Raw genomic sequence first — 17,142 nt, 5'->3', positions numbered from 1 at the left:
TTGCTAAAACATGCTAACCACCATCTGAACCTTCAGAGAGTTGAGTCATAATCTTTTTGCTGGTGGAGGGTCTTGCCTCAATACTGATGGCTGCTGATTGATCAGGGTGGTGGTTGCTGAAGGTTGGGTGTCTTAAAATACCTAACAATGAAGTTTGATTGACTTTTCCTTTACAAAGGATTTCTCTGTAGCATGCATTGCTATTTTGTAGCATTTTACCCACCGTATAACTTCTTTCAAAATTAGACTATTCTCTCAAACCATGCCACTGCTTTATCAACTAAGTTCATACAACATTCTAAATACTTTGTTGTCATTTCAACAATGTGCAGTGGTTTTCATAGGAGTAGCTTCCATCCCAAGAAACTACTTTCTTTGCTCCTCGATAAGAAGCAACTCCTCATCCATTCAAGTTTTATAATGAGATTGCAGCAATTCAGTCACATCTTTAAGCTCCACTTCAAATTCTAGTTCTCCTGCTTTTTCCACCAGATTTGCACTTACTTCCTCCACTGAAGTTTTGAAACCCTCAAAATCATCCATGAGGGTTGGAATCAACTTTGTTCAAACCCCTGTTAACGTTGATATTTTGACTTCTTTCCATAAATCACAAATATTTTTAATGAATGGTGAATCATCTCCAGAAGGTTTTCAATTGACTTTGTCTAAATCCATCAGAGGAATCACTATCTATGGCACCTATAACTTCATGAAACATATTTCTTAAATAATAAGACTTGAAAATCAAAATTATTCCTTGATCCATGGGCTGCAGGATGGATGTCATGCTAGCAGGTATACAAACAATATCTCTCTGTATATTTCCATTAGTGCTCTTGGGTGACTAGGTGCATTGTCATTGAGCAGTAATAAAATTTTGAAAAGAATCTTTTTTCTGAGCAGGAGGTCTCAGCAGTGGGATTAAAATAGTAAATGATGTTGTAAACAGTTGTGTTGACACCCAGGCTTTGTTGTTCCATTTATAGAACATAGGCAGTATGGGTTTAGTATAATTCTTAAGGTCCCTAAGATTTTTGGAGAGATAAATGAGCACTGGATTCAACTTAAACAGTTGCATTAACCCCTAATGAGAGAGTCACCTTGTCCTTTGAAGCTTTGAAGGCAGGCATTATCTTCTCTTCTTCTAGCTATGAAAGTCCTAGATGGCATTCTCTTCCAACAGAAGGCTGTTTCATCTACAATGAAAATCTGTTGTTTAGTGTAGATACATTCATCAATTATCTTAGATCTTGGAAGACCTGCTGCAGCGTCTACATCAGCATTTGCTGCTTCATCTTACCCTTTTATGTTTCAGAGATGGCTTCTTTACTTAAATCCTATGAACCAACTTCTGTTAGCTTCAAACTTTTCTTCTGTAGCTTCTTCACCTCTCTTTAAGCCTTGAAAGAATTGAAGAGAGTTAGGACCTTGAACACTAGATTAGCTTTGAGAATGTTGTGGCTGGTTTGATCATCTATCCAGACCACTTACGCTTTCTCCATATCAGCAAAAAGGCTGTTTTGCTTTCTCATCATTATTGTGTTCCCTCCTACTAACACATTTAATTTCCTTCAAGAATCTTTCTTGTCTTTTAGCCTATTTTGGCTTTCAACTTGCCTTTGTCACTAAGCTTAATCATTTCTAGCTTTGGATTTCAAATGAGGAATGGGCAACTCTTCCTTTCACTTGACCACTAAGAAGTCACTGTAGGGTTATTAACTGGTATAATTTCAATATTGTTGTGTCTCAGGTAACAGGGAGGTGAGAGAGAGAAAGAGAGAGAGGGAGGGAGGGAGGGAGGGGGGAGGGAGGGAGGGAGGGAGGGAGAGAGAGAGAGAGAGAGAGAGAGAGAGAGAGAGAGAGAGAGAGAAAGAGAGAGAGAGAGAGAGGGAGAGAGAGAGATCTGCCAGTTGGTGGAACAGTTAGAACAGATACAACATTCATCAAAGAAGTTTGCTGTCTTATATGGGTGCGGTTTGTGACCCCTCAAAACAATTACAGTAAACAAAAAAGAGCACTGATCCCAGATCACCATAACAGATATAATAATGAAAAGTTTTTATCATTACTGGGTAAACTTGGTCCTTCTCTACTGTTTTTCATTGCCACCCTCCACCCCCACCCCATACCCTCTTTTTAATTTACTGTTTGTTTTGGATCCTAAATTCCTGAATCAGTAGGAATATGGTTTAAGATTTCCTTTCTCTTCTGCCATGTCTGGCACTTGTTAGGAAACTACTTAAAACAGGTGACAATGACCATACACCACAAGAAAAAGAGGACCAGAAAAAAATAGAAAATAAGCAAGCTGTTCATTATAATTACTATCTTCTGTTTGAAAGGCCTAAAATAAGATTAAGAAGGCCCGAGCAACTAATATGTACTCCTTATTTTAAAAAGCTTAAAATAAATATAAAGTATATTACAGAATATTAAAAACTAAAGACAGAACCGCATGCCATGATCCAAACACAACGTCTTAAATCTCGATGAGTTCCTTTAGGTTTTCTCCCCTCCCTTCCCGCGCTTTCTTTGCAGCAACTTTAAGCTTGGCGCGCAACCGGAATCGCCGCGCTGGGCGAGGCGCTGCAGCGCACTGCGTGCGACGTCGCCATGGTAACCGCGGAAGCCCGCAGTCCGGGGACCAGGAATCTGCGGATTTGGCGCTGGGTAGGCGGCGGGTCAGGTTGGGGTGCTGCGGCGGGGGCGGGGGACGGCTGGTATCCAACTAACTACCAGGCCCCTCCGGGCGGGGACTGCGGGATGGGGAGGACTGGGATCCAATCGCGGCGTTCTTTGGATGTGCATCCGCCGCGAGCCTTGCATACACTGTCCAAGCCCCGTGGGCACCCTTGGGAATCTCGTAAGGTCCCCCGGGGATTTAGGTCCTAAGAGCGAACTCCGGTGCCTGCAAGTGACCGGTACTGCCTCCGCGGGGCCTCCCTCGGCCTCCAGGTCGCATGGTTGCGTTGCTCCTTTCCGCACCGTTTCCTCAGGCCTTCTCTTTGTTTAACCCTGGAGGCCCAGGGCTGCCCTTGGGGACTGTCTCCTTCAGCTAGGACTTGAGACCTTTAAGAGAATACATTTTTTTGAAGATAAAATTCAAATGACTTAAAAGGCTCTTCACGATGCTCTTTCACAAGTTCACGCTGCTTTGCTTTAACTCCTTGCCTTTTATTTATTTTATTTCCATTATCCGGATTTCCCCATTTTTCTTCTTTTAAAACAGAATCCTACCTTTCAACACTCGCTACCTCTTCTGGGAAGCCTTTCCACAGCTTCCCTACCCCCAACTCATCCTCTTTCCTCTCAAAGCACCCTTACTTGCGTCTTCATCACTAGAGTGCGAAGGCCTATCCGTCAGGGACCATGCTTTAGCAGACTTAGATTTCACACTTTATAGTTAAAAAGAAAAGTTTTTAGACTTGCTTTTCCATAGTAATTTAGTAAAGCAGAGCAGTTGCTATTCTCCTTTCATAAATGATCCTGAATTCAGTAAAGCAGCATAGTTGATAAATCACAGAAGCAGGACTAAAGCAAGGGGTCTTCGGGCTCAAGTTCATGTGGCATCCTGCTGTCATAGTTCCATCCTTCTGTCTCCCTTCCTCATGCTCATATTCTCTATGAAATTCCTGGTTATATATGGAATATTTTGGTTAATTTCTGGTATCTGGGTTGCAATTTTGATTCATGTTATAACTTTTATAGGTAAAGAAAATGTAATTTATTTTTGTCTATAACTGATCTAATTGCTTTTATGAGCACTTACTCTTTGGTTATCAGGAAAAAACTAATCTAAATGTCCAGTCTGTTTTAAAATTTGCTTAAATCTGTAATTGGTCTCTTTGGGTGGTGGTTAATCTTTTATATAAAAATGTTTAGATTCTTGGATGGATTTTCTCTTCTTGAGATGGTGTCCTGGATGTGGGGATAGGTTGGATGACTATGCAGTCAGTGCACTCTATGCAGGAAGTGTCTGGGATCTCTTGGCTGTCTCTGGGCTCTGGAGCATTGATCCTTGTACACTGGGCATTCCTTGTCCTGATGGTGTTCTTGGTTATAATCCGTGGCTCTTGTAATTGTGACCATACATCTTCTGGTTTGGTCAGGGCACAGTACCTCTTGCAGGCTCAAGTGCTCTCTGCTCCCTCAGCTGCACTGAGCTCTTGCCTGAGACTGTCATTCAGCTCTGGCTTGGTTTGCTCCACAGTTCTCCTTACAGAATTTCTTCTACCCACAGTAGTAACCCTATGGGACAGCACCCACCACCCCCCACCCCCCGCCAGCAAGACTCTGCTGTGCTGCTTCTAGAACTCATGTCCTAAAGTAATGGTCCTCAGACTTTTGGTCTCTTATAATGGATCCCAAAGAGCTTTCCTTTATGTGGGTTATAACTATTGATATGGTAAATATTAGAAATTTAGTATTAGAAATTAAAAAAGAAGTTTTGAAATGTTTATTAATTCATTTAAAAATAACAAAAATAAACCCATTGCATGTTAATGTATTTCTCATGGAGAAACTTTTCTAAAACTGAAGTTAGTGAGAAAGTGGTATTAGTTTTAGATCTCTTTCATTTCTGGCTTAATGGGAGACATTCTCACTGCTGTTCTCATTGCTGTTTCTTTTTCATTGTGTTGTAATATGTTGTTTTTGGTTGAAATATATGGAGAAAATTCACCCTCACATATATAATGTAGTTGGAAAAAGGAGTATTTTTATAGTTTTTAAAAGGTAGTTGTGTATATTTTACTTTATGATTACAACAAGACTTGACAAGTGGTGGTTTCTTAAGGGCTAGTTGCAATCTGGAATCTGAAAGTGCATCAGTGAACTTTTCATACTCTGTTACATTAAAATCTGTCAGTCCGTCCTACACTTTGAATGGATCATTACCCATTCCTTATTTTGTAACATCAAACATTGGTCACTGGAAAAATATTGATTCATTGAATTATACAGCTCTTACACATATTGACATGTTTCATAATCTATTATAAATTTTTTAAAAAATAACAGTCACTAATATCACCACTGATCTTATCAGAAAAGTATTAGAAGCTGTCAGGTTCTCGATCAGTACATAGCCAATCAGATTATCTAAAATGTTAATTTTCTCTTGAAATCTTGAATTGGTAGTATATACTGTCAGTTGTTTTCCTTGAAATGACAGACTCACTTCATTCATTTTCAATGAAGCGTGTGTCAGATACATAAGTCTGGGGAGCCATATTTGTCAGTTCTTTCAAATAAAACTGGTGTTCCTTGAGAAAAGTGACTGGTTCAGTTATAATCCAACAAGCAGACAAATACTTTGCCTTTAGACAATTATCGTATTTTGCTACACAGAAGTGCTTTATGTCTATTTCCTGCCTTGTCATGCAAAATATTAGAAAGATGGGTACTGAAGGATGGAGGTTTAGTAAAATATAATCTCTTGCTGCTTCATCAAGAACATTCTTAAGTGAGAAGCATTTTTAAATGCAGGTGTGTGGTAGTGATGAATACACTCAATCCTAGTACAGTTTGGTGCCACCACCTTGATTAAAACTGCCAACAGTTTTACCCATCCTTGTCCTTGTACCATTGATACTGTCTGGTCACTGTGTTATTTACCATGACTGGACAATTCACTTGACCTATCTGAACTTCACCTGTGAAAAGAGGGATGTCTGTCTCAGAGTGATTCTGAGAGAACATGTATGAAATGTTAGCACTTTACAGATTTCATGTACATCATCACTTTGGGCAAGGTCACAACAGAATTACCTTGTCCATTTTACAAGTGATTAGATGATCATGTATCACTGATCAGTTAACATTTTATCTAGTGGGCAGGAGCTTGGTAAAGCACTGGGTCTGAAGACAGATATTCTGCTTCTGTCCAAGCTATGAAACCTTTTGAGTCTCAGTTTTTGCTTCCATAAAAAAAGAATTTTAAACTATACCACATCTAATTGGTTATTTGTTATATTTGATTGTTTATTATTGTTATATTGTTTATTATTGTTATATTCTCAGAAATGTAAAGAATATTTTCTTCATGCTCTGGTCTCTTAAGTTTTTTCAATATATAGAAAATAGGTAAAAGAAAGAAGGGAGAAATTACACTAATATGATTATCTTGTTAGTATTTATAGTCATAGTAAAATACTTTAAATATTCAAAAACTTCTATGGCGTAAGAAAAGAAAAAAATTCTTTTGTACTGTCTTCAGAATACAGAATATGATGGAGAACATAATCAGTAGTAGACCACCAAACACATGACAGGAAAGTTTAATCTTTTTTTTTTGTATGCTCTATGGTGGGGGTCACATTTCATTCTTTTTCCATGTGACTGTACCACTATTGCAGCACCAGTTTTTGAATTTTTTTGGGGGGGGTTGGGGGAGTGCATGTACTGGGAATCAAACCTCGGACTCCTGCATGGCAGGCGAGAAGTCTACCACTGAACTACCCTTGTAACCGCTAGGAAAATTTAATTTTATTCTCCTGGTCAGATATTTTCTTTTGAAAGTTAGGCCTAAGGACAAATGCCCTGGAAGATTCATTTTGTTCTTTTATTCAGAAAGATTAATCCAAGTTTGGTCTAGTTTTGGCCTGGGACAATTTTGAGGGTTTGACCATAAAATTAGATTGGCTTGAGGGTTATCCCTAGTCCAGTAGTTCTCAAAGTGTGATCTAGGGATCTCTAGAGATTCCCTCCAATCCTTTCGGGGAGTCTGCCAGTCAAAATTGTCTTCACTATTAATAGTAAGATGTTATTTGCCTTTGTAACCTGATTCTTTCACACGTGTACAGTGAAGTTTTCCAGAGGCTACATGATATAAAACTTCATAACATCACACATCATTGCAGATTGAATGCAGAGGTAGATATGAAAATACGTTTGCTTTCCATTAAGCAGGACAGACATTAAAGACACATGAAAAGATTGGCAAAAATGTAAAGCAATGCTACTCATCTCATTATTATTTTTTGCTTTGGGAAATATATTTTATAAAGTATTTTTTTATCTTAACATGTAATTGTTTTAAGATGATAAGATGAATTAATAAATACTTATAAGATTTCTCAGTTTTAATTTCTAATATAGTAAATATTGATTGATGTAATCTACATAAACAAAAGTTCTTTGGGTTCTCAATTTCTAAGTGTGTGAAGGAGTTCTGAGATCAGAGTTTGAAGACCGCAGCCCTAATTATGTTAGTTCTAGGATGACATGGAAATTAAACTCCATTCAAGGAGGTATGAATGGTAGTTGTGAGTATTCTGGCCTCAATCTTATTTACAGATTTGATCTCCTTTTGGCCCCAAATCTCTGAATTAACCTCAAATCAGAATGTCTCTAAATGTAGGAGAATCTTATCTGTAATCAAGTGTCCATTGTTAAAGTAGAGTAGAAAATAATTTACTATAATCAAATATCTGTTGATAAACTAGAGTAGAAAATAGTAAGGCCCTACATAGAAATGCCTTATATATAAAAAAATACCATTGCCATCTTTCTGCTTCCTGGATGATTTTGCTGGAGAAATGATGATGATGATGATGATGATGACGAGGACAACCAAAAGGTTCCTTTTACTGAGTACTTGCTATGTGCCTGGCACATGTATCATCTAATTTATTTTAATTCTCAGAACAATAATATAAGCTAGGTTCTAATGTTAATCCATGAGAGATTGGTAATATTATGCAGCTCATGGTTGCAGGATTGGATTGGGAACTCAAGTCTTTCTGATTGCAAAACCAATTGTTCTTGACTGTGAAGAAAAGCTGTAGAAATTGCAAGCCTGTCTTTAAGAACTTTTGAACACATAGTGCCTACCTGTCAAGAATTGTGATGTCTAAAAGTGATGCAAAAAATCCATAAGGCTTGATCCCTGCTTCCAGCAAATTTATGATCTGATTGGCCAGATGTCTTACACACTTGAAGCAATTACAAAATAATATAATACTATAATTTCATGGTATAGGCTACATATAATGACCTTTGAAATTCAGTGGAGGAAGATGCCAGAGTGTGTTTTACAAGGGGGTCATGGAAAAATTTAGGAGGAAGGTGGGTTTATAGCGTGGTCTAAGTAGCTGGCTGTCTGGAAGGGAGGAAAAAAATACTTTTATAGGCCTAGTAGCAGGAAAATGAATGAAATGTAAATAGGATTTTTCTCAGTATCTTCAAGGTCTTATGGCTGCGTTCCCCAAGATTTGATTAAGTATATCCTTAACAGAAATGTCCCAGAAGATCCCGACTCATATTAATACAGTGACCACATAATTTATTGTCCAAGTAATGGACAAAAGAGGAATTAAGTGAAAATCTATTTAAGTGGAATGAAGTAAAAAATCACACCAAGGGGACAGATGTAACTGGAACTGTCCTGGGTGCATTGGGCCATAGGTTACCCAAACTATTAACCATAAACAAATGCTGTCTAACTTCTTTTAGATTCCCTCTTGTTGCCTTCCTGCTATAGTCTCCATAGTAGTTATTCAAGATTAATGTTTTTTTCTCACTGTGGGTTGCAGCCCATTACTGGACCATGAAGTGAATTTAGTGGGTCCCAGCATGTTACACAGTAAAAAGTCAGCATATTACATAATAAGGATTTATCCTTATTTATTTTAGTTATTTAAATGTGAATTTATACAATGTATCTAGGACAAACGTGTCCATTGCTATTGGATAATAAATTATTTGATCACCCTATTAATAGTAGTTATATATATTTGCTATATAATTTTAAAATATCATAAAACAATATAGAATGTATTATAATATAAATAGTATATGTAATATATAAAAGAATATATATCTATTTAGACATCTACCTAATTGTCTAAATTAGTTATGTAAGTTCCAGCCATCATGTTTGCAATCCAGTGAGAAAGAATTACACTTTCCAGGTGTTATAGTCTACACATGTACTTATGTCTTTTTGGTTACTCCTTGGCCATATGGCCACACCATATTGCAAGGGAGACTGGGAAATAGTCTTATTCCATCATAAAGATTGGTAAAATAAAATGCCTGGTTTTAAAAAAATAGAGCTTTTCTAAATAACAAGGGGAGATTTCATTTTCGGGAAGATAACTAGTAGTCTGTGTCTCAGTACTATATCAAAGGCCCATATAACATTGGGAGACCGGAAATAAGAAGGAACCAGGGGAACCACAGTATGGTCTTGTAGCAGGAAGTTTGTTCTCCTTACTGCTGCTGTCAGTCGTGATGAATGACCTCTACTAAATCTCATGTTCTTGTGACTCCTGTTCAAGATTATAGATCCTGGGAGTAATTAGCAAATTGGCTGAGCCTAAGGCATGTTTCTGTCTATAGGCTTGTGTTCTAATGGAGGGAAAGAGGATATTGCCTCTTTGACTCTTATAGTGGGAAGTTAGCTTTACTTTCCATTATAAGAATTCTCCAAAAGGGATGTGGGTTTTTTTTAACGAAGTGTGTATATGTATGTTGGGAGGGTGGGAAGTTTGATGCTGGGAATGCAAAAGATTTATTTCGTCTTTATTTCTGAAATAAGGGAATTGGACTAAACAATCTCAAAGATAAAACTTGAACCAAATCTTATGGTGGTAGTCATGGTTGAATGGCTAACTCCACTCCTGTTCCCAGTCCCCATCTTCCTTATTTGCTTCCTTTATAGAGGTTGGAAAATTGAGATATGTGCTTCTTTTTTTTTTTTTTTTTTTTAGCACTTTTAGAGACAGCCATACCCACATGGCACAGTTCTTGTCTTTGAAACATGAGTGAAAGTTTGCTCTTTCTTGTTAGGAAAGCTTTCAATTTGCTTTATCTTTAAAGGGGTGTATATCAGTGTTACAGAGGATTCTCCCTTCTTCCTGCCTTGAATGGAGACATGATGCTAGGAGTTATGATAGTTATCTTGTTACCGTGAGGCAACCATGAAGGTGAGGAGTTTACACAGTAAGTTTGATGGAATAAAAACAAAAAGAGTTTCTCTTTAATTGCATTTTTGAGCTGCTCAACATTGCCACTTTTAGATTTCTTTTATATGAGAATATAAGCTTTTCCTTTTTGAAGTCAGTCTTATTTGGCTTTTCTAATGTTTGCAATCCAAGAATTCCTAACTTTAATACCTTACAAATATTATACGCATTTAGTAAAAAATGAGAATAATGTAGGGTTATATATGGAGAAGATTGTAACATTCTACCAATCTTAAAATGCATATAATTCTTTCCTCTATTGTCCTATTTATTTACTTTACCATGAAGTTAAATGACAGTTTTTTTTTTCCAGCATTCTTTTATACTGTTTATCGAGAACTAGATTAGAAAACTATGGCCAGCTGGCTGGCTGCCTATTTTGTAAATTTAAACACAGGAATGTCCATTCAGTTACATGTTGCCTACGACTGCATTCAGGTTATGATGCCAGAGGTGAATAGTTACAATAGAGACAGTATATCTTACAAGACTGAAATATTTATTCTTTGGCCCTTAAAAGTTTGCTGACCCCACTTTAGGGGTTTTTCCATTGTCCTCTGGCCTTCATTGTTTTTACCATACTCTAAAGTGTTGCCTCAATATCATCGTGGAAAAGGCTCCCTTTACCTTCCCATTCAAGTTATTTCTCTTTAAACCCTTGTTACTTCCTTGTGGGATATTTTCATCTTCGGCCTTGTAGTTTTATTTTTGGATATCCTCTCCATCTTGTTACATCCGCTTCTTCTAGGCCTTTAAAAATCAGTCTCTCCCTGGTAACTGCAATCATCGCTCTTCTCCCCCCACCTACTGTCGAGTGATTGGTCCCTAACCCATCCTCCACGCCCTGTATTCCCCGCCCCCTGAGTGCGTGTATATATTCGGAGGCCATCCTTGCCTCGGGGCCTTCAGCAACTAGCAGCCCTTGCAGAAGCATCATCATCAATAAAGCTGCCCTGCTTCTAGCCTAATTGACTCGGCTGTCCAGTACTTTAGACCCGCAGTGGTCCCCTGCGCGCGCTCTTCCGTCTACCCTCTCGAGCTCGACCCCTCAGCGCCCGGAGTTCTACTCCCCGCCCTCTGCGGGGGAACTGCGCCCTGGCCTCGGGTCTCCGGCTGCGGGTAAGGTGCCCCTACCCCTTTTGCGGGGTGGGGTCGGGAATTCACGTACTTCCTAACACTTCATCTAAAATTATCTTATTTTATTTCATTTTTAATTATCTATATCCAATCATTAGATTAATAGCTTCATGATAGCAGAAAACTTTTATTAACTCCCCAGGGCCTAACACAGTGCCTGACATATAGGAAAGGATTTAATAAATATTTATTGAATTACATGAGTGAGTAATTTGAGCGCTTGTTCTCACTAGTTTATATTATTGCAACGTGTCTCATTGGTCTTTTTTTTTTTTTTTGTCTCTAAAGTCTCTTATTTCTCTAGTTATCAGCTCAATCTTGTTGAACCACACCTTTTCCCATTTTAGTTCCCAGCACCAAAACCTTCAGTGGCCTACCAATCATCTACAGAATAAAGTTCATGCTTACTGATGAATCTAAATTTGTTTTAAGAGTATGCATCCTATCTTGAGTGGCCTGTACTTCAAACTTGTTTGCTCATTCCCAAATATACCTTGTGATTTTGTTTTTCTGTTTTTACTTATGTTATTCCATCTGTTGTGGGTTGAGTTATGTAGCCCAGAAAAAAGATGTGTTCTTAATATTAATCCATATCTGTGGGTGTAAACCCATTATAAACATGACCTTTTTGAGATGTTATTTTTGGTTAAAGTATAGCCCTACAGAAGGAGGTTGGGCCAGAATCCTTAAACTGGTGGCTTTAGGAAAACAAGTCCACATAAAGGAGAAGAAGCTGGAAGTTAATGGAACTAGAAGAGAAAGGAGAAGATGCTGCCATGTGCTTTGCAGTGTGAGGGAAAAGACAAGGGCTCAAGGCTTGCAGGCAGTCACCCTCTGAATGCCACAGTTTTCAGGAAGAAAGCATCACCCCGCTGTCTCTTTGATTTTGGATTTCTCCTAGCCTCAAAAACCATAAGACAGTAAATTCCTGTTGTTTAAGCCAACCCATTGTATTGTATTTGTTTTAGCAGCAGGAAACTAAGACACTATCTAGAATCCCCTTCCCTCTGACTTCTGAATGACTGAGTCTTGCCAACTTTTTATAGCCTAGCTTAAATGCCATTTCTTTACTAAATATCTGATTCCCTTCACTATTCCATTCCTGCCTCTCCCCTTCTTCCCCTACCCCTGGTAAACATTATTCTGAATGTTTCATTCTTGCTTTTCTCTTTCTCTTCCTGCTCCTCCTCCTTTTTAAATATTGCTAGTGCGTCTACATATATACCTAATAGGTCTAATTGCTTTTAACTTTCACCCTGGCCCAGATTTTTTGCGATTCTGAACCTTGATGCCACAAAAATTCTTGTCCAGATGTGGGAGCATGTTACTCTTTTCTGAATCATTCCCAATTTAATAAATATTCTGACAGAGTGAGCACTATTAAGACTTCCTTGATTGACTCTACCTGGAATTGAACTTGTTCCCTCCAAACAATAGTAAGTTCTTTATCTCTTATGATACTTACCACTTGTCACCTTTTATTACACTTATTTTGTGCCTGCCATATTTTCTTCCTTGAAATATAAGTCATGAGGGTAGGAAATAAATTTAATTTTTCTTGTAATTTAAATGATGCCTACACAACACTTAGTTTATTCATAATATTTCAGTAAGTATTACTGAATGAATGAATTCTGTCTAAACATATTAATTTTTTAAAACTTTTTTTATTAATTAAAAAAATTAACATATAAAACATTAAGATATCATTCCATTCTACATATACAATCAGTAATTCTTAATATCACATAGTTGCATATTCATCATTTCTTAGAACATTTGCATCGATTTAGAAAAAGAAATAAAAAGACAACAAAAATAGAAATAAAATGATAACAGAGAAAAAAAAGATTATACATACCATACCCCTTACCCCTCTCTTTCATTTACCACTAGCATTTCAAACTAAATTTATTTTAACATTTGTTCCCCCTATTATTTATTTTTATTCCATATGTTCTACTCTTCTGTTGATAAAGTAGCTAAAAGGAGCATCAGACACAAGGTTTTCACATTCACAGAGTCTCATCGTGAAAGCTATATCATTGTTCAATCATCATCAAGAAACATGGCTACTGGAACACAGCTCTACATTTTCAGACAGTTCCCTCCAGCTTCTCCGCTACATCTTGAACAACAAGGTGGTATCTACTTAATGCATGAGAATAACCTCCAGGATAACCTCTCAACTCTGGAATCTCTCAGCCATTGACACTTAGTCTCATTTCACTCTTCCCCCTTTGGTCAAGAAGGTTCTCTCAATCCCTTGATGTTAATTCTCAGCTCATTCTAGGGTTTTTCTCAGTCCCTTGATGCTGAGTCTCAGCTCATTCCAGGATCTCTGTCCCACGTTGCCAGGAAGGTCCACACCCCTGGGAGTCATGTCCCACGCAGAGAGGGGGAGGGTGGTGAGACTGCTCAACATGTTGGCTGGAGAGAGAGGCCAAATCTGACCAACAAAAGAGGCTCTCTTGGGGGTGACACTTAGGCCTAAATTTTAAGTAGACTTGACCTATCCTTGGTGGGGTTAAGTTTCATATGAACAAACCCCAAGACTGGGGGCTCAGCCTATAGCTTTGGTTGTCCACACTGCTTGTGAGAATATCAAGAATTCAACTTGGGGAAGTTGAATTTCTCCCCGCTCTCACCATTCCCCGAAGGGGGCTTGCAAATACTTTTCCAGTCACTGATCAAATCACTCTGGGATTCATCGGGGCATCACTCTGGACAAACCAACAAAATCTCATGTCCTACCTGAGATTCCAAGTACTTAGGATGTTCAATCAAACTATCTACATGAGTTATATTAGGAAATGCTCTAGTCAAAGTATAAATTTTGTAACAAATAAACATTTTTTGCTTTAGTCTCACATATAAAGTGACATTTTAAAGTACTAATTATCATCTATTTTCAGCACCCTGCAATAATGACATTCCTTTGTTCTTCCTCATGCAAAAACATTTTTAAAATGTGTACATTGTACATTTCACTATTATTATACACTCTAGGCATTCCTAGATTATACCATCTCGATCTTTACCATCTATCTTTCTTTCTGATTTCATTTATGTCCCCAGCCCTCCTCCCTCTATCATTCTCCCATGCAGCTTCATTCAGTGTTTTAACATAATTACATTACAGTTAGGTAGTATTGTGCTGTCCATTTCTGAGTTTTTATATTCAGTCCTGTTGCACAATCTGTATCCCTTCAGCTCCAATTACCCAATATCTCACCCTATTTCTATCTCCTGATGGTCTCTGTTACCAAGGAAATATTCCAAGTTTATTCACTAATGTCAGTTCATATCAGTGAGACCATACAGTATTTGTCCTTTTGTTTCTGGCTAATCACACTCAGCATAATGTCCTTAAGGTCCATTCAGTTGTTACATACTTCATAACTTTATTCTGTCTTACAGCTACATAATATTCCATCTTATGTAAATGTCACAGTTTGTTTAGTCAGCTGTCTGTTGATGGACATTTTGGCTGTTTCCATCTTAGTAATTGTTAATAATGCTGCTATAAACATTGGTGTGTAAATGTCCATTTGTGTCCTTGGCCTCGTGTGCTTTGAGTAGAGACAGCATATAGATGGGTCCTGTTTTTTAATCCATTCTGCCAGACTATGTCTTTTGATTGGAGAGTTTAATCCATTAACATTCAGTGTTATTACTGCATGGGTAATACTTTCTTCTATATTTTGCCTTCTGGATTGTATATGCCATATCTAATTTTCCTTTGTTTTTACCTTTACTCATAGTCTTCCTTTCTACACTCTTCTCCACACCTCTCTCTTCTGTCTTCGTATCTGTCTCTAGTGTTCCCTTTAGTATTTCTTGCAGAGCTGGTCTCTTGGTCACAAATTCTCTCAGTGATTTTTTGTCTGAAAATGTTTTAATTTCTCCCTCATTTTTGTAGGACAATTTTGCTGGATATAGAATTCTTGGTTGGCAGTTTTTCTCTTTTAATAATTTAAATATATCATCCCACTGTCTTCTTGCCTCCATGGTTTCTGCTGAGAGATATGTGCATAGTCTTATTGGGCTTCCCTTGTATGTGATGGATTGCTTTTCTCTTGTTGCTTTCAAGATCCTCTCTTTCTCTTTGACCTCTGACATCCTGATTATTAAGTGTCTTGGAGTATGTCTATTTGGATCTATTTTCTTTGGGGTACACTGCACTTCTTGGATCTGTAATTTTAAGTCTTTCATAAGAGTTGGGAAATTTTAAGTGATAATTTCCTCCATTAGTTTTTCTCCTCCTTTTCCCTTCTCTTCTCCTTCTGGGACACCCACAACACATATATTCATGTACTTCATATTGTCTTTCAATTCCCTGAGTCCCTTCTCACTTTTTTCCATTTTTTCCCCTATAGTTTCTGTTTCTCGTCAGATTTCAGATGTTCCATCCTCCAGTTTAGAGATCCTATGTTCTGTCTCTCGAAATCTACCATTGTAGGTTTCCATTGTTTTTTTCATCTCTTCTACTGTGTCTTTCATTCCCATAAGTTCTGTGATTTGTTTTTTCAGACTTTCAGTTTCTTCTTTTTGTTCATTCCTTGCCTTCTTTATATCCTCCCTCAATTCATTGATTTGGTTTTTGATGAGGTTTTCCATGTCTGTTCGTACATTCTGAATTACATTCAGCTCCTGTATGTCATTTGAATTGTTGGTTTGTTCCTTTGACTGGGCCATATCTTCAATTTTCCTAGTGTGATTTGTTATTTTTTGCTGGTGTCTAGGCATTTAATTACCTTAATTAGTTTATTCTGGAGATTGCTTTCACTTCTTTTATCTAGGGTTTTCTTGCTGGATGAATTTGTTGTCTATCTGTTCTTTGACATTCCGTTCAGCTTCATCTGGACCTTTAGCTTAAGTTTTGTTTAACAGAGGAGAATTTTTCAGTTCTTGTTTTCTTGTTTCTTGCCCTGCTTGTGTGGTGCCTCCCACCCCACACACACACTATAGGAAGGTCTACTTAGATATTATAGACCCCAGCCAGATTTTCCCAGACCAAACTGGCCTCTTATCAGGAGGAAAGAGTCACCTGCAGCGGTTTTTCCTGAGGGTGAGACCCAGCAGGTTGAAAGACTTTCCTGTGAAGTCTCTGGACTCTGTTTTTCTTATCTTGCCCTGTGTGTGGCGCTTGTCTGACTGAGGTCCCACCAGCATAAGATGATGCGGTACCTTTAACTTTGGCAGACTCTCCCTGCTGGGGCATGGTGGAGACAGAGGAGAGGTTGTAGGCTGGTTTTAATGGCTTCAAATTACCAAGCCCTGGGGTCTGAATTCCTTGATGGAGGGATTTCACCTGAGTTGGGCTTCACCCCTCCCCTGGGGAAGGCACAGGCTCCAGACAAGCCCCCAAAAGAGCTCACTTCTGCCTATGCCTGGGACAGTTGCAGCCTGAAAAGTCCTGCTGCTGTATCTGGAGGCAGTCAAGCCTTTGTAGATACACAGCCACAAAAACCTCTGTTTCCTTCTTTTTTTTTCCCTCCTTTTTCTGGTAGTCCTGCCCCCTTGGCGCCCGGGCAAAAATGAGCAACCTCCGCTTTGATCAGGTTCACCTAAGCTGGGGACCTATTTTTAGTAGTCAGAATTTGTTAATTAGTTCCACAATTGGCGTTTGATTGTGCCCAGTCTCTGCTGCTGGTAAAGTCCTTTCCTTTCCCCTCTGGGAAGCAGCCTGTGGGGGAGGGGCACTGACTGCTACAGCTTTGGGAACTCACGGTTCTGGGGGGTGCTCACAGCCAGTCCAGCTGGTCCAGATTGGGGTACGCTGTGTGTCTGATCACTGACATTGCCCCAGGAGCTGTTCTGTACTGTTTCTGGTTATTTAGTAGTTGTTCTGGAGGATGAACTAAAACGCGCATGTTGTTAAGCCACCATCTTGACCCGGAAGAGGACATATTAATTTTTAAAGTGTCCATTATCTGGCTGCAAACTATATTTTTCACTTCTCCCCAACGTGGACCCCTCTCTCTTTAGGCATGCAGGTCTCTTTAACATGTTTTTTCTATCTTTTCCTAAAGAA

At 38.4% G+C, this 17,142-nt stretch overlaps 1 protein-coding gene and 1 long non-coding RNA gene across 2 annotated transcripts in view; one reads left to right on the top strand and one right to left on the bottom strand.

The window, feature by feature from the left end:
- Nucleotides 1–959: 959 nt before the first annotated feature.
- LOC143680641 (uncharacterized) lies at nt 960–2,568 on the bottom strand. The gene is made up of 3 exons (XR_013174103.1): nt 2,427–2,568; nt 1,301–1,400; nt 960–1,196 (listed from the first exon to the last, which is right to left on the bottom strand). It is a non-coding gene; the product is annotated as an uncharacterized LOC143680641 (long non-coding RNA).
- Nucleotides 2,569–2,585: 17 nt separating this feature from the next.
- The window catches only part of ANKRD45 (ankyrin repeat domain 45), a 61,993-nt gene continuing 47,436 nt past the window's right edge, over nt 2,586–17,142 (top strand). The window contains exon 1 of the mRNA XM_077157000.1: nt 2,586–2,670. Coding sequence (XP_077013115.1) covers nt 2,614–2,670 — 57 coding nt within the window. The 5' untranslated portion in view covers nt 2,586–2,613. The remainder of the gene's footprint in view (nt 2,671–17,142) is intronic.

Source organism: Tamandua tetradactyla, chromosome 4, assembly GCF_023851605.1.
Source record: "Tamandua tetradactyla isolate mTamTet1 chromosome 4, mTamTet1.pri, whole genome shotgun sequence".
In the NCBI taxonomy this organism is placed as follows: Eukaryota; Metazoa; Chordata; class Mammalia; order Pilosa; family Myrmecophagidae; genus Tamandua; species Tamandua tetradactyla.
This window is presented reverse-complemented; position numbering and strand designations above follow the sequence as displayed.